Raw genomic sequence first — 24,326 nt, 5'->3', positions numbered from 1 at the left:
ACTAAAAGCTACTATGGACAAGACATGTAACACACAAGAACAAAGTAAATTACTTGAGGCTACAGGGAATTAAACGCATACCGGAAAGTGAGCTCAGAATAGCAACAGTTGCTGTCAGCAAGACATTTCGTGCAACGGGAGACTAGAATACCAAAAAGCTGCTGTCGGCAATATTTATATGTAGCGCAGGGAAAGAACAGAATACCAAAGAATATCATTGGCTATAAATGGTTCGCTGTGGTGGGGGAAAGGCCACTTGAAGGAAACTGTTGTAAGGATCAATGGGTCACAATGAGGTCTGAACTAATGAAGTGAGTGAATTTTTGCTTAGCAGGCAGTTACTTTCTTCAGTAGTTGTTGAAAAGGACTATTTTTTTTTTTTACTGTCATTGTTATGTTTATTCTTTACTTATCCTTCCTTATTCGTACGTTTGCTTTCTATTTCATGACTTAAATATTTTCACCTCTTTTGTTTGTGTACAGTTGCATATTTATTTTGTTGATCTTGACCCATGGCTAATTATTTTTCATTTTTTATTTGTTACTTTCGATTATTTACTTTCGTATTTATATTTGTAATATTATTTTTCTTATTCTTGTACTTTCCTGTGGTTACTTTCATCCGGTGTTTAGTCAATTGTCATTCTTATTACAATCATTATATATTTGTTTCTTTGGTTTATTTATGTATCATTAATTTGCTAATTTGTTGGTTAGTTGCTTAGTTGCTTTATCAATCCGTGAATTCAATTTATCAATCTAATTATCAATTTTAATTTTAATTAATTTGATTTTTGTTTCTGAATCCATTTCTTTTTATCCTGATAAGTCATCCATTGGCCCAATTAAACTTTAATTTATTTGATAAGCAATAATCGGCTTATATAGATGTATTTGTTAAGTCTTTTCGCCTTGACGTCTTTTTCCACATAGATGAAATGGCGTCCTGTTCTCATCAAGTTTTATGGAATGAGGCTGCTAGCAACAGGCCTTTTTACAATCATGATTATTCCACTATAGTCTCCCAACTACCAGGCATATAATTCTCTGCCTTTGGTCAGCTGAGTCGTTTGTAGCGGAGTTTCATCTCCACAAGTAGTCCCCAAGGAGTCGAACCTGGGTCCTCTCCCTCGTTAGGAGAAAAGGCCACTGATATCATACTCTAAGATAGACCACGCCCTTCCCAACCCTGGCGGCGACCCGCTACAGTCAGCTAACTCCCAAGTAATTACTTCACTAGGGTCCTCTTTGATAAAAAGGTCCCTCTGAAATTGAAGGGAAAGTTTCATAGGACGGTGGTCAGACCAGCAATGTTATATGGAACAGAAACAGCAAGTATGAGGAAAACAGAGGAGAAGAAGATGGATGTAGCAGAAATGAGAATGTTGAGATGGATGTCGGGAGTAACAAGGGAAGGTAGGATTAGAAATGAGTATATAAGGGGATCGATAAAGGTAGTTGAAATATCGAAGAAAATACAGGAGGGAAGGCTTCGATGGTGAAGGAAGAAGGGAAGACCAAGAAAGAGATGGCGTGATTGTGTAGGGGAAGATGTGGTATTAAAAGGTATTAACGAGAACGATACACAGGACAGAAATCGATGCAGACGACTCATTCACAACGGCGACCCCTTATAAAAATGGGTTAAAGCTGGGAAGAAGAAGAAGTTTTGTCAACAAAGGTACAATAGAATTTTCAGGTCTCTGGCTAGTGATGCAAGGGAAATAGACCACACATGAACGGCACTTTAAACTGGCCAAGTGTTACTTTCCTAAACATTTAAGGTTGACAATCCGTTTATCGACTCTTGCCGACAGCATTCCACATGATACCAATGCATTGTGGAGGTTAATTGGCTTGAATTTATTTTTATAAATACTATCTGACTAGGCGCATTTCAGCCTAGGGATTTGAGGTTAATGTAGGACTAGATCGGAAATTCTGGCTCCATTTGATGCTCCATACACACATTTGTCGCTTGTTCGTATCCGTTCCAACAATTCTGCTCCACCCAGGCCCTGATATGAGTAGCCATCAGCCTATGAACTTAATTGTATTAAGTGACTGCAAAGTGAAAATCGGGAATGTGAATTCATTCACATTTATCCTGTTAGATTCCTATACTGACCTATCATGAGATGAACATTCCGAGTCTTGCGTTTTCAGGTGAACATCGTTGGGCCTAGTCAAAGCATGGATGCATGAACACCAAGGAAACCAGCTATCGTCAACTTATGCTGAAAACCAGATGGATAACACCTTCCACCTCAGCTGGTCAACGAAGACTGAGTTTCCTCTGTTACCTCCGTAACACACTTACACACACACACACACACACACACACACACAAATAGTACTAGGGGAATGAAAACAAGCTTTTATTCATTTTTGTTTATTTCTTGATTATAACTAAGAACTTCAACATCAACGGCAACAATTTTCAACATTCAGAAAGGCTATAAGTCTATATACAAAGGTCGTCATGTGAATTGGAAGTCTGTTAAATAAGCGAGTGTCTGTCGTCTTGTCCGTAAAACTGAGCTTTATCATTACGAGTATTTAGTGCCACAGTTGCACATTAGAACGCTGTCAAGCTTATGATTAGCGAAATGCCCATAAATCTCTTTTGATTCAAGCTTTATGTACTTTATCACATTGACTGAAGTTAACGTACCTTCATGAGGCCGGAAGTTTGGCCTAACTATCTCTACGAACGTGTCTTTCTTCGAGGAGTAAGAGAATCAATACAGATTTAATTTTGAGAGAGAAAATGCAGTGATAAGAAAAAAAAATCTTGGTAGGTCGATGGACACTTCATTAGAAGCATACACAAACAGCAAAAGCTTAAGTAGCAAAAAAACTGAGAGCTTTTTTTTTATTTGATTTAGTAAAAGGTGGTTTCTATTACAATCATGCCCTTCAAAAATACAGAGAAATCAAAGAGACGGAAAACTTTATGATTCTTAAAGGTCACCGACGTCTTATTTTCGAGAAACAACACATAAAAACAGAGAAAAATGAGAACCTTATTTGTACCCATTTTAATGGAGTCATACGGAGCAAAACAACGAAAGGCAGACGGGTAAAATGGCAGAAGATATTTTCTTTTGTTTCCTAAAGTTCTGCACTACACCAATTAATGGTTCTGCTCTAATCCATTTAACTATCAGCCTTGCGTGTATTTTGCATAAAAAAAGGGCACTGGGCCTTTTCCCGTTACATGACCCCGATATGTACCCGAAGGACTTCATCTAGATCAAAATGATTCATGGGAAATCCGAACGCCCACCAAATATGGCAGAGGCGCAAAACTGGTTTTTGATTCGTAGCAATGTATATTTCACACGGGTCTCGAATGCTACGGCTACAAACGATTTGTAGATCTAAGTTTAATATCACATCTAAGAGTAATTTTTGTAGACTCATACACAACTTATCTCTTTTCACATTTGCTGGCATCGTAAGAGTAAAATAAAAGGGGGGGGGGGGGGGCGAATGGTAAAGCAAATCAAAATGGCCAGAATTTCATCAAAGAAGCTGCAAGGCGCCTACGCTACAGACCCGCAATACGCAATGCACGAGATGAAGTCACTTCGAGTACAGCCGTCCGTTTACACCAGTTAGCTCTTTGACGTTCTGTCCTCGCAGACCACCTTTAGACTAACGCTGGGGTTCGTTCAGGTTGGCGTAGCGTTCCCCGAAGCCCTTCTCGGTGTCTGGCACGAGGCGGAAGAAGTTCTTGTTCATCCAGTAGAGGTCAGGAGCGAAGTTGCAAGGGAGAGCCTCGCTCTCCCAGGCGCAGACCATAGCATCCTGGCTGAAGATGGTCTGGTCTGGGCAGATGAAGGAGAAGGTGTAGGTGATTGGGGAGGTGAAGTTTAACGGGTACAGCTGCTGCAGGGGTAGGCACACGTGGAAGATCTGGCACTCGTTGTCAACATCGCCGTAGTAGCCGTAGTCCTATAAATAAATAGATAAATAAATAAGTAAATAAATAAATAAATAAATAAATAAATAAATAAATAAATAAATAACATTGGTTAAGTGAAGTATATAATTCAAATCAATAAAAGAATAATATAATTTTTTAAACTCGTTGTCAACATCGCCGTTGTAGCCGTAGTACCATATGAAAAATAAATAAATAATGAACAAATAAATAAAATAAGTAAATGAAATTGGGCAAGTGAAGTCTAAAACTAAAATTAATAGGATAATAATTAAACTTTTTTAAAACTCGTCGTCAACATCACCGTAGTAGCCGTAGTCTTATACGAAGAATAAATAAAAAAATAAATAAAAAAATGGGCAAGTGAAGTATATAATTAAAAACAATAAACACTAATATAATTTTTTAAAAACTCGTTGTCAACATCGCCGTAGTAGCCGTAGTCCTATATGAAAAATAAATAAATAAATAAATAAATAAATAAATAAATAAATAAATAAATTGGCAAGCGAAGTATATAATTAAAACCAATACAAGAATAATATAATTTTTTTTAAAACTCGTTGTCAACATCACCGTAGTAGCGTAGTCCTATACAAAAAATAACTAAATAAATAAATAAAGATAAATAATTTCAGAAAACTGAGCAAGTGAAGTATATAATTAAAATCAATAGAAGAATAGTTTACTTTTTAAAATAACAATATGTAGACATCAGTAATCCTCATATTCCATTGTTCCTAACCTGTCAATTTTGACGCTCAATTTGAAAGTTCAAGGCATATAATGACCATGGCTCATTCCTCTGTGATGAGACCTGTCCAGTGGCTGTAATTATAAACTTGGAAATAACGAAGCCATTTCAGTGAGGTTAGGTGTGACTAACGTAATCCCCAGTATTTTTTTTTTTAATTCCATTAAGCCAATGCATTTACAGTTTTTGTGCAAAGATTTTTTTCCTTTACAAATGTATTACTGGAGAGAAGAGTGTTTTTAACCGGAGACTGTGGCCTGGTAGCAAAGAATGAGACAGCAAAACAAATTCTAAGTCTAGGAAAAGGGGAAACAACTGGACGAAGCAGGTTCCCAACGGGCAACCACTTGAGCTGACACCCACATGCACCAGAATAGCCTGAGACATTACGGCAATGACAAGGTCATGGAAAAGGCAAAAATACAACCAACGGCAGGTGGAGATTACGGGCAAAACCACATGACCCAACACCCACACGCACACTGGCGTCGCCTTCTGTACCGCTGGAAGGTCCTCGGCAAGAAAAGCGGAGTGTTTGGGTCGTTTACCAGCCGCAAGCAACATTGGAAGCTATTATAAGCTGGAGATGACTCGTCGCATTTGACAGCCACTATAAGGATACGTTAGCCTAGTCGAGTTGAAATTCTAACAATTTGGCCTATTCAGAACCCACTAAGTGATTCTTCGGGCTAAACAAAAAGGGATTCGACCACATAAGAAATATTTTAGTTGACATCCTCAAATGCTAGCCTACTTTAGCAGAGCCTGTTTAGATTGAGGTTCTTACGCATTAGACTTTCTGAGGTCATAATTATATGTTGGTCGGTTTGAGTTAAGATAACAGTTAACAAAGTTAAGCCTACTCGCTGCGAGATTATGACAAATGCTAGCCTATTTGGGCTGACATAATGATTATGTTCGTTCATTTCAGCCGAGACTAGAGTATAATTATTATGATGTAAAGTTTGGGGTAGATTTTGCTTGTTTAATGTAACTGTATCTCTTTCCTAACTAAGAGCTTGCGCGAGATTCTTCACCCATCATAATTTCACCAAACTAAAAATGAGATTACGTCATTTACGGCCGACGATGAGTTGACTTTACAAAGAAGTATGACAACTGTTATTTGGAATTTTTGACCGTTGGTTACCTGTCAAGTCATCTTTCCTTCGCAGGAGAACCTCTGAAGAAAACACACTAGGCTGAATAATCAGCTTCAAACAGTAATGATGGAAATGCTATAAAAACAGGCGAGCGATTCAACTTACTCTTCCTTCGCATTTGAAGTTGTCAACGATATTCGGCCTGATAAGGGTAGCGTTGTCGGGCAGCCTGCTGAGGAGGGCGGGAATTGCTGGGACGGTTCTGTACAGTTGGGATCCCAGAGGGGCGTTCCTCAGTACGCTGCCGACCTGGGCGTCCAGCAGGAGTTCGTTCCCTTTGGGTCTGGGGTTATTCCATCTGTTGGCGTTGATAAGTCTCGTCTGGGGAAGGGCGGTGGCGCAAGTCACGAAGACTTTGGGAGAAAGGGAGAAAAAAATGAGAGTGAGATTGGTCTAACATTATTTGTTTCTAATGGATGAGCTTCTTGTTGTCCTTAGAATATGTGAGCTTTGCTGTCTTGCTCTGACCAATATTTTGAGTGATTTTGATGACAATAAGCATTATAAGATAAGAAGACAGCAAAATCTCATGAAATAAATCGATGGATTAATAGATAAGGTTTATATACACAAATGTTTCTCTTATAAATAAATCAATTTTTACTGAACATGTAATTTTATTAAGTAATATAAAAATTTCTCCACATTTTGAGCTTTTCCTCTCCTATCATGAAGTATCATACTGCCTATGAATCTAAATCGTATCCAAGTGCTAAGAAGCAAGTATATTTACAATACCTCTCTGTTACTGTATTTATTTCCTTCTAAAAATGCTAAGATTATAATGTTTGTAAACCGGTTAAGTCAGAGATCCAAGGTTACTAGGAATTTGTGCCTTTATCTGCGCATGTATTTGAGCAAGTGTTCTTGACGGTAAATCATTAATTATATCTTTACACCATAATACAAATGCAGTCCTAGAGTTAAAAGTCCTGACAGCAATTTATCCTCCAGTAATCCTCTCTGATGGAAGTCAAGTAGTAATGACGTCTTGCCTCTATTGATAGTTAATTATTCGGGGATTAATGACTACTACTGGCAGATGCTCATTCTTCAGCAGACGATTCTTGTTTGGTATCATATGTTGTGCCAATTATCTCTGATGGCAGTGAAATGTGTACAGCGTCTGATGACCATCTTGAATTCATTATCTCTGGACAGTAAGCAATGATCTTATTCGCTGGTTAATTAAGGACATTTATATTCGCAGTCATTAGTTATAGGTAATTGAAATTTCAGAAGACCTGCAACTTTATTATTACCTTGTATGTCTTGTCGAATAATCACTTATATAGTAATTTACAAGCATCTATACCTTTTCTGATGACGTCAATTAATCATTAGGTTCTCTACGCTGTTAGTCGTTCTCTGTGCCTGATGCAATATTATTTTGTTGTTTGTTTGTTATGTGCTGATAACAAATTCTATCTAATTTGCCTGTCATTAGACCGATGTGATAGCTCCCTTTCCTCAGCTGCATACGTTTTTTTTGTAACCTTTTAATTAATTTTTTAAACTCCAGACACCTGCCTGACCTCCAGTAAAGTTTTCTTTCCATTTTGTTAGCCTACTACCATATTTTTTCTTACTCTTATTGTTTCACTCACCTGCGGCAATCAAGATGATCCCCTTCTGCATGGTTCCTGGAAAGGTTTCCTGGAAAGAAAGGAGAGAAAAAAAATGACTACCGGTCTCATGGTTCCAGGAAATGGTTTCAGGAAAGAAGATAGAGTGAAAAAAAAAGAGAAGAAGAATCACGATTAGCATGTCTGTCAGGGGAGCCACGATTCCAAGAACGGTCCACATGCACCACATAGAACCATGAGCGTTGGCTGCAATGTCGCCTGCAGGTTGTCTAGCTGGCATTCCTATCATGACGTTGAACCCTTCGCCCTCTTCTTCTTCTTCTTCTTCTTCTTCTTCTTCTTCTTCTTCTTCTTCTTCTTCTGTCTTTTACAGGAAAGAGATGAATAGCAGTGATGAGATGATGGAAATGGCGATCAAACCAGAAAGAAAGAGAGCAAGAGGCCGAGATTCCAGGACAAGTCCAAAGAAGGTAGGAGACTGAATTCGTTTGGAGATCGAGGAAGTGCCAGTGCGATGATGAAAGTGTGAGAGGAGCAGCGTTGACAGAGAAAGAAGAAGGAAAACAAGAAGAAACCGATCATCTGTGATAGATAATACAGTGTCTTGAGGGAGAGGATGATGAAGAAGAATTCGGTGGAGAACGAAAGAAAAAAAAAAAAAACAGTTATCTGTGATAAACAATACAATGATTTATGAAGAAGGTGATGATGATGATTTTTAGAAAACAAGAGTATTCAAGCAGCTTTGATGAAGATGATTTTAAAGATGAGGACGATGATGAGGAGGAGGAGGAGGAGGCGAAAGAGGGGGAAGAAGGGTGAAAAATGAGGGGGAGGACGGGGAGGAGGAATAGAGGGAAGGAGGAGAAGGAGGGGATGAGATGGAGAAAAGAGAGGGGGGAGGAGGAGGAGGAGGAGGAGGAGGAGGAGGAAGCTGATGAGAAAGAGGAAGCCACTGAAAAATGCCCTCCAGGGCTTTGATGACCGAAGAGATAATGGAGAAGCGATTGCCCAAAAGGTCCTGTAATTACCCCGATCACTGCTCGGGAAACCGTACGAAAAAAAAGGTCCCTGGTTACTCTGTGATGCTAAAACGACCGCCTGAGGGGTTTTGGGATCACCTTACGTCACAGTGCAGCTTTGCGTTACAGGATTTATATATATATATATATCTAATAAAAGGAGCCCATAAAAACACCAAAATGTAGAGAGCAGTACTATATTTCAGAGACTGCTGTCTCTCTCTTCATATACCTGAAGAGAGAGACAGCAGTCTCTGAAATATAGTACTTTTTCTCTCTACATTTTGGTGTTTTTATGGGCTCCTTTTATTAGATGGAATTCTGTTGTACAGAACATTTTACGGAGTCATATATATATATATATATATATATATATATATATATATAGATATATATATATATATATATTATATAGTTAATATTATAATATCTTATATATATATATATCTATATTATATATATATATATATAATCTATATAATATATATATTTATATATATATCTATTATATATATATATATATATATATAATATATATATATATATAATATATATAATATATATTTATATATATATATATAGATATATATATATATATATATATATTAGATATATATATATATATATATATATTATATATATATATATATATATATATATATATATATATATATATATATATATATATATATATATATATAAATATATAATATATATGTATAGTGTACGAACTGTTGTGGTTACTTAATTCCTTTCCTTCCTTGAATAGGCAGCCTTACCCACTTGCTCATGTTTTAGCTTATAGTTTTAAATTATTTAATTTTGGCAAATTTTTGTGATACTTTAAAGTGCTTTAATCATGAGTTTTATTATAGGAAAACTTGAAATTTTTGCAGACTGGTGATGCGTTGAAGCAACATGAAGCGTTTCATAATAAAGCATGTTCTTATTAGACTTTTCTCCTAGGACTCCTGAATGTTGTATATATATATACATATATATATATATATATATATATATATGCATATATATATATTTATATATATATATATATATATATATATATATATATATATATATATATATATATATATATATATATATATAATATATATATATTTGTTTTAAGAATGAAAGCGCATCTCAATTTCTCATTAGATCTAACCTTTCTTTCCTCTTTTCCCTCCGTCTTTCTTCAGAGAGAGAGAGAGAGAGAGAGAGAGAGAGAGAGAGAGAGAGAGAGAGACGCAAGGGGTGGGGGCGGTATGGGGGTTAGGGGGAGCATGACGTAATAAAGGAAACGATAACCCAGATTAAACTTCATTGCTATGCAATGCCTTGTCCCAGCAAATAGCAACAGGGTAACTGGTTGTACCGTTGTATGTTTCGCCTTGCCGGATACGGCATTCTTCTCGCCTCGTTGTTGTACCCATTCGGTACTGCTAAACAACCTTCTCTCTCTCTCTCTCTCTCTCTCTCTCTCTCTCTCTCTCTCTCTTTTATCTTTGTTTTTTTTTTCATATGGCTTTTGCAGCGTTGGACCAGATGACCGCTGGGACTGTGAGCGTAGAGTAAACGGAGCGAAAAACATTGTTTTCGCTTATGAGAATTTGTCTTCACATGCTTTTTTTTTTTTTTTCTAGGCTGGTATGGAATTGAGCCATTTATATATATATGTAAAAAGTCTATTATATTATATATATATATATATATATATATATATATATATATATATATATATGATATATAAACAAACACACATATATATACGTATAAATAAAGGTATATGCCACGAGGGAAAATAAACAACGGAGTTTATTTTCCCTCGTGGCATATACCTTTATTTATGGATTTATCACGTTCCTAACTTTCGTGATTCAGTTATACATATATACGTATATGTATATATACATACTACACACACACACACACACACATATATATATATATATATATATGTGTGTGTGTGTGTACATTGTTTGTGTTTGGGCTAAAAAAAATAGACAGCCATCTTCTTCTCATCACAATCCCTCATCTTAACCACCTACTACTTTTTTTTTATTTTATTATTATTATTCCAGTTTTTAATTCTGTATTCTTAAATTTTCCACCCGCTTATTTTCTGCCATGTTATCGCAGGCTCCCACATCTCGCCCTCTCCTCTTCGTTCCTTTTACTTGTTCTTCTTATCACTTTTTATACTTTTTTTATCACTTTTATCGCTCAAATCCAATCGGGACCTGTCTTGGACTATTCTGCATTGCAGGTCGGAATTTATTGGTTTATTGCCCTGATCGATACCTTCTCCTCAGGTATTTTCGTTTTTTGTTTGTTTCCTGCAACTAATCTTCATATTCCCACATGCTTTTTTTAAAGGGTGGGACCACCATTGGGTTGTTGACGCAGAACTGCTTATGTACACACACGTACTTGTTGTGCGCCCATTCAAATTTGCGTGTAGGAATCAAGACAGTCTAACACTGGAGTAACCAGTCAGGGGCTTTAACTGCACTCCCGGTTTTTTTAAGAACCATCCGGTCAAGTTCGACTGCAAGCCACTTCATTAGATATGCGCCTTCTTCTTCTTCTTCTTCCTCTTCTTAAGATGGATTCTTTACCTTTGGCATTTAATACTACCTCGGTCAGACAGGAGATAAGGAGAGCAGGGTGTGTGAGTGGTTTGGGTGGGGGAGTGTCGGTCTAGAGAAACAAGGCGGGCCATTGCGGTAGCACCAGCAATACCGCCTTCCGAGCATCCCTCCAGCTGCTCCTAGGTATCGTGATACCGTTTTACCGCGGCGCGCTCGTCCATTCACCTTATGCAAGTCGTAAAACCGCTTCCTTTGGCCGCCCTCTCTTGAACCGTGCCTACTGCCAAACGTCGCGTTGTTTTGCCCTGATCTCAGGCGGTTTTTAATCTCGAATTTTCTTCTCCTTCCAGTTTGTGCTGTTCATTTTTTGGCGGTCTATCATCCTCCAGTCATCTCGCTGCTGGTAACACATCTTTAATGGCTTCGAATATTGGATCCCCAACCCCGTCTCCCCAACCCCCTTCAACTTTTATTAGTTAGGTGACCAGTCAGCAAAAAAAAAAAAAAAAAAAAAAGGAACAAATTCCTGAACTCTGTTTAAAGGGCTTTTTATATGTAGACATATCTTTTTTATCGCCGAAATTGTATCTTAAGTGCCAGATATCGATCATTAAAACGTCCCGGTATCGCCATACAGTTTATTATGATTCCAGTTTTGTCTTCTTTTTTTGTTACTGTTAACTGCTGTTGGTGGCGGCGGTTTTGTTATTGATTGTCTTATGTTTTCTGCTACTGCTGTTGTTTTGTCACTTATTTTAGATGTTGCTGTTAGTATAGTTATCTGGCTTTGCTGTTTCTATTCCGATTCTCTTTGTTTCTATTTGGAAATAGTCTTCACCCTACATCCATTGCTGGCATCATATATGCATATGTGTCTACACGCGCGCACACACGCTCACACCCACACCACACATACACGCAGACACATATAATATGTATACATATTATACCTGCATATATATATATATATATATATATACATATATATATATGTAATATATATATGCAAAGAGAGAGATAGAAAGAGAGCGGTGAGAGAGAGAGAGAGAGAGAGAGAGAGAGAGAGAGAGAGAGAGAGAGAGAGAGAGAGAGAGAGAGAGAAAACGGGATATACGATACATCATATGACAAAAAATAACAAAGCGCTCTTGAACCAAAATGTTTTCAAAGTTGAAACATAACGAAGTGAAGAAATTGACGGAAATATCGAAATTGGACATTCTTCTTCGCAGCCACACCACCTGCTTTGAAAACTGACGAGTCACTATTATATCAGCAAATACTCCAAACTGAGGAAAATGGCCATGACTGTGCACCAGCAATTTTGTTAAACAAAATAATTTGGGTTTGGACATTTTGAGAGGATGGATGGGAATAGAGACCCCAAGAGACCACTGGGAGCAGTACGATAGGAAGAAGACCTCTGGGTAGGCCAAAATCGAGGTGGATAGACATAGTTGTCAGATCCTGAAGATGAAATCCAGAACCAAGAGGAAGCGAGGGAAATGGCTCGGGATAGAGACAGATGGAGAGGAACTGTATCAGCCTTATGCCACTGGCCAGTGGCGGGAAGATGAAGTAAAGTAAAGTAATTTGAGATTTACGAAATCATATAATAAATTTTCAGATGGAAAAAATGTAAAACGGTTTTATTCTGTGAAAAGAAATATTTTGTTTTTAACTGTATGGAAAACATCACCTAAAATTGGTATTCCATATGAAAGATAAAATTCGTGAAATGAAAATAATTTAAAAGCTGAATAGATAAATTTCCATTTTGTTGGAAAAGGTGTTTTAGATACTTCTAGCGTAGAACATAAATTAAACTTCGTGCTCTGTGACATTATGGCAGAGTTCAAGTGGCCCCCGGCATTAGCGATAAAAGCAATCAGTGCCTGCTACGTTGTTTCCCACGACCTGATATAGAAGCCAGAAAGTCCCCTAGGGGTTAATACCAATCTTAACAGGCGCCAATTTGGATCCGTATCACAGAGGATGGCTGGAAAAGAAGAAGAAGAAGAAGAAGAAGAAGAGGAGGAGAGAGGAGGAGGAGGAGGAGGAGGAGGAAGGAAAAGGAGGAGGAGGCATGGCCCGGAAAAGGAAGACGAAGAAGAAGAAGAAGAAGACGGAAGAAGAAGGAGGAAGGAGGAGGAGGAAGAGGAAGAGGAGAGGATGGCTGGAAAAGGAGGAGGAAGAAGGAAGCGGAAGAAGAGGAGAGGAGGAGGAGGAGGAGGAGGATGGGAGAGGAGGATGAAAAAAGAAGAAGAAGAGGGGAGGAGAGGAGGAGAGGAGAGGAGGAGAGGAGGCTTGGAAAGAAGAAGAAGAAGAAGAGAGAGGAGGAGGAGGGGAGGAGAGGAGTGAGAAGAAGGAAGGAAGGGGAGGAGGAGGAGGAAGGATGGGGAGGAGGATGGGGTCTGAAAAAGAAAAGAAAGGAAGAGGGGGAGGGAGGAGGAGGAGGAGGAGGAGGGGGGAGGATGGCTGGAAAAGAAGAAGAAGAGGAAGAGGAGGAGGAGAGGATGGCTGGAAAAGAAGAAGAAGAGGGGGAGGAGGAGGAGGAGGAGGAAAGTAAGAGGAAGGATTACCATGAGGTTTTGAAAAGGCTCTACAAACCCTTTTTGATGGACAGAAGAAGGAGAAAGACAGAATATCTGGAAAAATTAGAAACAGATGAACAACAAAAGGATAAAAGGCGCAAAAGAGAGCCAATCGTACAGCTGATACGTGTGTTCCAAAGCTACAGTAATAGTACGAAATTAAAAGAAGTTGAATTAAGCGACATAAACATTTTGAAAACTACTAAAATCGAGAAAATTGCTACAGTTTCTTCTATGTAACATAAGTCTTTTGACATATCAAAATTTGTGAATTGAGTCGATTTTAAGCACCATTTTTCAATATTAGAATTATTTTAAGTGCACAACTAAATTGTTCGTGGGCAAACAGATTTGTGATTGTTCTTACTAACAAGAAATATAAGAATGATTTTGCACGAGCAAGAAAGCGCTTCAGAGTCAACTTCACCGAAGCGTTCCATTGCTTACTCAGCGGCTAAGTAGTTCAATGAGCGATAGCGGCTGTTATCACGCAGAGCTCCAGTATATGCCGTCATATTCCATACGTCTAATTGCGCTTTTCTCCGTTGATTAGTTTAGAAGGAAACCAAAACAGACAAGGATAAAACAAAGAATAAAAACATTATCAGACAAAAGTTGAAGTGCTGACTAAAACCGTCGCTGATAGAGCAGTGTTGACGGTTGCTGTATGCTCCTTTTCAATTTTTAATAATCCTCTATAATCTACTCTACAATCTATTCCATAAACAGCACGTAACTTTGAAGTTTAAATTCGCTTGTTAATGATTTGAGCCTCTTACAAGATTTTATTTTTAATTCTATAATTAATTTCTAGGAGCGTCGTGACCTTGTCAGTGTTTTCTTAGGGGAGGAGTTGCAATCGACTGCTGATTCGTTCATACACACACACACAACATATATATATATACATACGTACATACGTACATTCATATATTATATATATATATATATATATATAATAATATATATATATATAATATACACACACACACACATATATCTATATATATATATATATATATATATATATATATATATATATATATATATGTTTATATATATAGTACGTATATATATCATATGAACACATATTACACATAGATATATATATATATATATATATATATATATATATATATATATATATATATATATATATATTATTATATGGTATGTACTCTTCTACAATGCCGGGTAAGAAATGCTTAGTCTAGACTTATTCCTCTTCCAATTAATTTTTTTAAATTATTATTTTTAATTAATTAAGTTGTTTATACTGTTCTGTTTTTTTTTATGTAAAAGTAAAAATATTACTGAGAGAAATGACTATGCAGGCCAAATTTTAACAGCATTTTGTCCATGTACTCTCTCTCTCTCTCACTAACTTGTGCCCACTTAATAATTTTTCGGGCCAGAAAATAAAAGACCCCAAGGGAAGTGCATTAATAGCCCTCACCAAAAATGGTTAGTGCTTGTGTTTTCGCAATTAAACGCTATCCAAGATTTTCCTCCCTAATTTCTTCGTAAATCAGTTTATGCCAAGAAGATTGGCCGTACTTAGTATTGATATTCGCTTTGTGATTGTCATGAGAATGACCGACCATACAAAAGTAATTGTTTTGCTGAATGTGTTTCGATTTTGTGTAGTCTCTCTCTCTCTCTCTCTCTCTCTCTCTCTCTCTCTCTCTCTCTCTCTCTCTCTCTCTCTCATTATATTTTTGTATGACTGAATATGTTTTAAAATGTACTTATCTCGTTAGAAACGATTGAAAAAATTGTAAAATGAAGCCCAGAATTGAATTTTTTCTCATTTAAAGAAAAATCATAATACGGGTCAGGCAGATATAGGATACACTTTCTTATTCTTTCTAGTTTACAAAAATTATTCAGACATTTATTAATGTTTTATTTTGTAAATAAAAACAGAAAAAAGGAATAGATCGAAGAAAGCCTCCTGATGCACATTAGAAATAAAGAATCGCCATAAACGTTTTTCCATTTGAGAAACATTTATAGGTTTTACCTCCTATAAACGAATGTTTGTCATGCTTACAAACAAGCAAATGCTTGCATCATCCATAATATTTTATTGAGGACATACGCATATTTTTATCCTCAGCAAAAAATTGACTTAAAAACAATGGGTACTAGAACCGCAAAGCAAATCCAGAAACATGAAAAATTCTCAGGAATTGTAAACAAACGACGAAGCAAGCAAACATGAATACCGTTGAAGCGAACAAAATTCCAGCAAACAGGATGTCGGAGATGGACAGCTATCAAGGACTCTCAGTTTGCGGTTATGACAGGACATTTTCCTGCGATATGAATACCGTTTATAGTGAAAAAGATCTTTTTTCACTATAATTAAGCGGAAGAAGAAATAAAAAAAACAACCTAAAAACGAAACCAAAGGCTCTGGGATTCATGCTATTTAATAATGTATCTGAAACTTGTGTCACATCGTCAAAGATATGTTGAGTATGTCTGTTATTAGTGAGGAAAGTCTCAAGTGAGACTATCATTAGCAGGAAGAGGTTTCCGAGTAAGATTCTTTTTAGAAACGAATTCTTTGTCAAGGTTATTCTGACCGGAAAGGAGTTCCAGATGAGGTTCTTTGGGATTAAGGACCTCCAAACTGGCGATGTTATGTTGAGGGAGGAATAATGCCACTGCACTTCTCTCTTAACGAGGAAGGAGTTCCCATGGAAGGCGTTCCTGGTGGAAAGGAGTTCCTGACAGTGATTCCTTTAGTGAGGAAGGAGTACCTTCATTCAAACTCTTTTGCAAGAGATGAGTTCTCAAGTTAGGCTCCATTTAAGTGTAAGGCGTTTTCATTAAAATTTTTTCTTCTAAGGAAAGAAATCTTCATTAAAGAATATTTTGGACGTCAAAGAGCTTCAGTCTGAGGCTTTTGATAATGAAGGGTCTCCTTTAATGAAAAGTCTTTTTACGGAAGATGAGATTTTAATTATAACCCTTAGACGTGAAAGAAGTACTGTAAAAGTCTCTAAGAGAATAATGGCTCCTTTTTTAAGATTCTATTGTATTGATGACAAAAAGAGCATTAAGCCAGGGAAGGAGTTCCCAATCAAGATTCTCTTATCAGGAAAGGTGTCCCCAATTAGGACTCTCTTTGGTAGAAAAGGGTTTAGTTTTTTTGACGTGAAAGGAGTTCTTAATTGAGGCTTTTCTGATAGAAAACACGTTCCAAGCTGAGGTCTTGTTATGGAAAAGAAGTTCCAGTGACGGTCCCTTGAGCGGGAAAGGGGTTCCTAATTAAGGTTTTTAAGTGGGAAAGGAGGAGCGCGAGATCAATCTTGTGACTGAACAAGAGTTGCCGATAAAGTTCTTTGCGCGAGAGAGGGTTCTAGTGAGGTTAATTTGGCAAGAAAGGAGTTCCCAAGTATGACTCCTTTCTGACTTGAAAGACACTTTGCCTGCATAGACATTCCAGCGCCCCAACAAAGGAGCTTTAGACGTGGAACGGATACCTGGGTTACGCAATTTCACGACTGAGAGTATATGACCACTAAGGAATTCCCTTGATTAAGGGTTAAGTGAGGTGCCAGTCGATTGCCTCTTGTCTGAGAACGAGATCAAAGGACTGAGCCAACCTTTTTCCCACAGGGTAACCCCTCCACCCTCCTCCCTCCCCAACAACATGAAGGTAATTTCGCCGTACAGCCAACCCGCCACCCCTTTCCCATCCAGGAGCCCCAACCTCCCACCCACAGTCAAGGTAACTCTGACCCTCCTCTGGCCTGCAATTTGGCGGTCAAGGTGGAGGTTAAAGAGGCGTATCCATTGAGTACACGATGGTGATTCACCCGATCGTCGTCAGGGAGAACCGGCGACGCCTTCGCCCTGCTTTCCTTGCCGCGGCAAATTAGGCAGAAGAAGAAGAAGAAGAAGAAGAAGAACAAGAAGAAGAACAAGTAGAAGAAGAAGAAGAAGAAGAAGAAGAAGAAGAAGAAGAAGAACAAGTAGAAGAAGAAGAAGAAGAAGAAGAAGAGACGGACGGATGAGAGGTACAGGGAAGAAAGTAAGCGGCAAAAAGAGAATGACGAACACAAATGGGATCTTGACAAAATAAAGGGGCTGAAAATACCAAAATATTGGTACCGATAGTATTACGGTAACAACGATGCCGGTTTAAAGATTAGAGAGAGAGAGAGAGAGAGAGAGAGAGAGAGCAATACCTCAGGTCTCTGTCTAAAGACGCTGTAGCAATTTGGCCAAGGGGCGCGAACTTTTTTGAGTCTTCGAACAACGGACTTTAGCCTTGCAGGGAGTGTAACAACTCCACGACATTAGGAAGCTTTGAGAAAAAGTAAGGATGAGTTACCCCTGGTATTACTTTGCTCTGCTTTCCAGCTGAAGTCTTCACTACTTTGTCACTCGATTCTTTCCTTGCAGAAAATATATGACTTTGTTGTCTCCAGGTTTAAATTTCAGCAGTCGATATCATTGAACCTGATGGTGCGAGTTATATTTCAGCGTTTTTCATCACCTTTTATCTGTCTGTCTTATGTATGATGCTACCACCACTATCACAACAAGTAAAAACAATGATGCCACTATCATTTGCAATCTAACTGCAATATATTGCAATTTTGTATTTGTATTGGAGGTTAGCTTGCCAAAACGCTGGATTAAACCAAATTTGAAGGCAACAATTTTGAAAGAGTTTAATAATTACGAGGCAAACTATATGGAGGACAATGGACTTTATACCTCAACCAATTAGAAATTTGGGGATGGCCCAATATAATAACAAGACGCCAATCACTGCCCTACCCACCCTCTCACTGTCGGGTAAACTCCTGATTAAAATATCTCTTAAATTCATAGTAATCTAAATCCACAGTTGCAAGCGAAAAACAATAAATTACAAAAACGGCAGAAGAATATAAGAAACGTGGGTAATGGAATGAAATTGAAATTCAAGCTCTGGTTATTCCTTTAATTGTAAAAAATAGAACCAAGTCAATAAAAGCTGTTTTTTTGATTAATGATGTTTGATATACATAAAAAATGGTCCTATAGCACTAGGTTCATTGCATCTCTCTCTCTCTCTCTCTCTCTCTCTCTCTCTCTCTCTCTCTCTCTCTCTCTCTCTCTCTCTCTTGCACAAGCGCAACACTGAAACTTTTTAACGTCCTCTTTTACATCAGAATTTGCAATTATGAGACAAACAAAAGGCAAGGGGTGCGAATGCTCCTAAAATGTCTAATTTAGCGTTTGATTTATTCTTTGCAGACAAAGGCCTTTTAAATGCAATGTGAAATTGCGAAACGCCTTTCAGGATTTCCGTTCCGTTTGTGTTTGAAGAATAATTTAAAACTTAATTCAAAATACTGCTTTCGAAACTGGAAGCCCGACTAAAATGCTTGGTGTATTATGGTCCAAAGGAAAGAATGATTTAAGCCATGATTCAAAATACTGCTTGTGAAACTATGCTATTTCATACAATTATTTCAGATTTCAATACTGACACTAAATACCCTTTGTAGACGTCTTGCTCTTCAGACTTTTGACGGGGCAAAAATTGCTATCGGTTAAGTCGAATGATTTATCACTCTCATACTTGATAAATAATAATAATAATAATAATAATAATAATAATAATAATAATAATAATAATAATAATAATAATATTTTGGTAGAAGACCCTCTTTTATGCAAATGCTGGTATAAAGAATGGCAGAATTAAGAGAGTTGATTTTATATATTGTTTTTTTCTATTTTCCTTACAATTCGCTTCTCAGGCCAATATTCGTATTGGGAATTTTCAAAAAATTATTATAAACGCTGAAGGTAATCTTTTATTAGAACAGGATCCTGAGATCCTCTTCTAATAAAAGATTACCTTTAGCATTTTTAATAGTTTTTTGAATACTCCCAGTATGAAAATTGGCCAGTTACTCAGAAACATCGCTGAGCCTGAGAAGCGTAAGGAAAATAATAATAATAATAATAATAATAATAATAATAATAATAATAATAATAATAATAATAATAATAATAATAATAATAATAACAACAACAACAGAAGAGGCACTTTACCAAGCAAAGTTGCAAAGCCAAAGAAAGATCCGTTCACGCCAGCACTTGATAAAGAAATAGCAACCACAAACGGTAACAATAATATCAGACATTTACCTGTATTTACTACGTGGTTCAATGAACTTTCTTGTTGATGTGCGCGCACGCGTTCAAGAGTAACGAGTAGCGAACGAAGACGCAAAGAGTAGTGAGTGAGACTCCAGGAACGACCTGCAATATATATATACCTAATACTGGGTACCGGCGCAGGGGAAGGGAAGTGGTTGGAGGGAATGCAAGGGCAGGGGGTGGAGGGGTACAAAGGAGGGAGGGAGGGGCATGAGACGCACGGTCAGGAGGGGGAGAGGGGGGAGGGGGGAAGAAGAGAAGGACTTTGACCTTGCGGGACACCCTTTTTAAAACAAGGAACCTGTGTTGGATTCGACACCGTTTTCCCTCCCGTAAAAAATAAAGAAAAATTGATGTTGCATAAACCCCCTCCCACTTCCCTTCTCCCTCCCCCACCCCCACCCCCACCTTATTTTGGTTTTGAAGGGGGAGGGGGGCGTTGCAATTGTTGCCATTTATACAAAAGTAAAATTATGCTGTCATAATGGTATTTATATTGTATTCATTACACGTTACGTTTTGATGGAATGCTTTGAGAGAGAGAGAGAGAGAGAGAGAATTTTAAACTAATCATAAATGCATTGAGTTAAAGAGAAAAGGTTGGAGAAAAGCAAAGCATACGTTGAGAGAGAGAGAGAGAGAGAGAGAGAGAGAGATAGCAGGTATTCTTCAGTTCTATGCAATTCTCACTCTTGGATCACCACTTTTGTTTCTATAGAAGAGGACCGTCAATGTCGGTTTTCAACGGATAGCATTCTCTCTCTCTCTCTCTCTCTCTCTCTCTCTCTCTCTCTCTCTCTCTCTCTTTCTGAGGTACCCCAGAGATATTTCATTTTCTCTTTATTTGAACCAAATCAGAACGGGATCATCACAGCCCAAAATGTCTTTGACATCAAGACCTACCGCTAACATAACCCACCCACTCCCAAGCCTTTCCCCCCCCCCCCTCCCCTCCCCTCCCCCGCCCGCCCTTCTCCGGCTAAACACATGGCAGTATCATATGGAAAAACTAAAGTCTTAATTAGACATTTGGTAGTTTCTGGAGACGCAGATGGTTAGGAAATAAAAAGCAAATTCAGAAGACGGAAACTGCAAACACAAAGGGAGAAAACCATTTCAAAATCAAGGTACCCAAGTTTTGAGATGTTGTCTTGTCTTGCTTGTTCTCTGCAAAGTGCAGAACACACACACCAAAATGAAGGAAATGTGTTCTTTTCTCCCAAATCCCAACAGAGGTCCTTTTTCCCCAAAAGTTACATTCAAAGCCCTTCTGGGGTCTGAAGAGGAGGAGAAGATTTCAGAGTCAAGTCATCTCAGTTTTGAAATAGTATCTCTTTTCTGCCCTCTACAAAATACAAAACACGCACACACACACATACACACACACCCATAAAGAAGGTCCTATTTCCGAAAACTTACATTCATTCCTCTGGTCAAACGAACATTTTTCCGTTGACTTGCTACAATACTAACAAGTAAAACCGGTCAGGCAACTTGATCTTTGCTGGCAGTAATAAGGAGTTGACTTTTGGAGACTGAAAGAGAATGGAAGGCTGCTTCTGGAAACACAGAAGGTAGCAAATTCCTACGTGAGACCAAGAACAGTCTTCTGGTATCACTGATTATCAAAGAATTTTTAAAAGGAAAATAAAAAATAAAGGCATCAAAGTGTGATAGGAATACCAATGGTGTAAGAGGCTCCACTACGGAAACGCCGAAGTAGGTTGGAACTTCCGAAGTTTGAAACAAGAAGTTATGGATTTTACGAAAACAGAAAATGAATGTTTAGTAGGATCAAACTTCATGTAACTTCTTGGGGTTAGTTTACCCTTTCGTTTTTTGCACCTTTTGTCCTTCCTTGTCTCTCCCTTCGTTGTGATTTTTTTTAACTACTTAATTACCGGATGAACTTGTAAAACATATTCGCAGTTCTCTCTCTCTCTCTCTCTCTCTCTCTCTCTCTCTCTCTCTCTCCTCTGTGTGTGTGTGTGTGTGTGTGTGTGCCAGTACTCTTGATACTTAAACAACATTATTTTGCTAGTTGTCTCTAGAGTACAGTTTACCCCGGTAATATTTTAGTAAATTATCTTTAAGAATGATAAATTTCCACTTTTCATCAACCAAAGAAATAAAAAAAACTCATAATCTTCTGTGTAAACAAACACTTCAGCAAACACCGTAATCAGAAAAAGAAAGAACAAACAAAAACGCTAGGAGAAGTTTTGACAAATAAATAAACTTCAAGACATTAAGTGAATGTGGTTAGTCGTTTGTCTGCTAACTGATAATCTTAATTTGTGTTCAGACATGAATCAGATAGATGGATTAATTAATTAGAAGGCGAACAAGACATATATGTATTTATATACAGATATATATTATATATATAATTTACAAGAAAATTTATGTGTAAATGATGCGATTAATACGTCATTAAACAATGCAAATAGAAAAAATCTTAGCAAGCCATTATTCATTATTATACACATTGGCTTGGCAAACGGACCAAAATCATATGCAAATAAATGAGCAAAGGAATTAATAGATAGGTTAAAGGAAAACATTACCCCACTCAAAAATTATTCGATTAATTTCTCAAGGAAAAGAATAATGCATAAATAACAAAACAAATATGTTGCATATATATACATATATATATTATATAATTATATAATATGTTATTATATATTATATAATATCTTTTATATATATATTTTTTATATGATATATATATATATATATATATATATATATTATATATATATATTTTAATTTTTTATTTGTATATATATATATATATATAAATATATATATATATATATATTTATATTTATATGGTATATATATATATGTATATATATATATATATACTCCATATATAATATATAGATATATAATAGATATATATATATATATATATGTATGTATATATATGTATGCATACATATATATATATATATATATATAATATAATATATATTATATACATACATATATATATATATATATATGGTATGTATATATATTTATATATAGATATATATATCTATATTTATATATATGTATATATAATATATATAGATATATATCTATATATATTTATTCTATATATATATACAGACACCTCATACAAAAGCAAAATGAAAAACCCTTATTCAAAGAAACCATGACGGAAAAAAATGTAATAAGCAAAGAATTTAAAGAAAATACAAAAATAAAAGAAAAAATTAAATAAGCCAGAGCACCAAAAGTACTGGCGGTCAAGAAAGAAACAGAGAATAAAATCGTTGATAAATGAATAACAAAATATGAAGAATCCCTTCCTTCCTTCCTTCTTTCAGGAGACCTTGGGCGAGAAAGATGAGAAGATCTCTGACAAGGGACTTTCTGCAAATCATTGCTGCGGTACTTTGTCAGAATTTCTCTTTCATCGGTGTCTATTGATGTCTGGCGACTTTCAGTTTGTTTAACAGTCTAGCCGTTTTTTGCTTACCTATTCTCCTTCACGAACGTAGCAAATGTTGTAATGGTAATTGGTGCGCAAATGGGAGCTATATTAAGAAGGTCATTTGTCAGCTTGTTCGAACTGACTGTCTTAGGTCAATAAGTTTGTTTATTTTCTTTATGAACGCAGCCAGCGGTGTAATGGTAATTGGTAAGATAATTAAAGCTTTATAAAGAGGGCCATTTGTCATTTTGTTCAACTGATTGTTTATTTTAGATTAATATGTTTGCTTATTGTCTATAACAGTGATAAATTCTTTTTCTCAAACAGCTGAGAGAGCTAAATTAAGGGTTTTTCCTTCTCTGCTTCAGTATTGCTTTAATGCAATTTACTTTTATCTTTATCAATTTTTTCATTGTGATTCTACAGATACAGGGTTACAATGATGGCGACTGTTGTCTAATTACTTCAAACCTTCCTCTGCCACTGAATACAGCTTTATTTATAAATTGTTTGCCTGGTGGAACATCCACAATGTCGTGATTAAACTGTCGCATATTAGAAATCCATGATTATATAAATGAATTTTATTATTTGTAAAAGAACGTAAACACTGAGGAGGGTCTTTCTTTTACAAATAATAAAGTTTCTCTATAAGATTGTGGCTTTTTTTTTTTAATTTACTTGTTTGTTTCTTCGTCTCCGATGCTTCTGCTTATTATATTAAGGACAGAAATGATCTCATACACAAACTATATAAAATACACGCAAGGCATTGCATCTTGTCAGCTAGTTTGTCTTCCCATGATTAAAATGTTTCACCCTCCTTCTGCTACTTACCTTCATTCTTTTTTCTGACTTCCTCTTTTCCCTCAGTTTTTCTCCTCTCCCTTTCCTTTCTTCCTACCATGGCCCTTACCTTTCTTATCTTTCTTCCGGTCCTTCTGCTTTCCCCAGCTTATTCCTTATATATATATATATATATATATATATATATATATCTAAATATATATATATATATATATATATATATATATATATATTT

At 36.6% G+C, this 24,326-nt stretch overlaps 1 protein-coding gene across 1 annotated transcript; it reads right to left on the bottom strand.

Moving 5' to 3' along the window:
- Positions 1–2,376: 2,376 nt before the first annotated feature.
- On the bottom strand, positions 2,377–19,932 carry LOC135199241 (uncharacterized). The gene is made up of 4 exons (XM_064227116.1): positions 19,825–19,932; positions 7,474–7,522; positions 5,972–6,219; positions 2,377–3,960 (listed from the first exon to the last, which is right to left on the bottom strand). Exons 2-4 carry the CDS (start codon positions 7,502–7,504, stop codon positions 3,661–3,663), a joined length of 579 nt encoding a protein of 192 aa, XP_064083186.1. The 5' UTR covers positions 7,505–7,522; positions 19,825–19,932; the 3' UTR covers positions 2,377–3,660.
- Between the last annotated feature and the right edge of the window lie 4,394 nt (positions 19,933–24,326).

This window comes from Macrobrachium nipponense, chromosome 23 (assembly GCF_015104395.2).
Source record: "Macrobrachium nipponense isolate FS-2020 chromosome 23, ASM1510439v2, whole genome shotgun sequence".
In the NCBI taxonomy this organism is placed as follows: domain Eukaryota; kingdom Metazoa; phylum Arthropoda; class Malacostraca; order Decapoda; family Palaemonidae; genus Macrobrachium; species Macrobrachium nipponense.
This window is presented reverse-complemented; position numbering and strand designations above follow the sequence as displayed.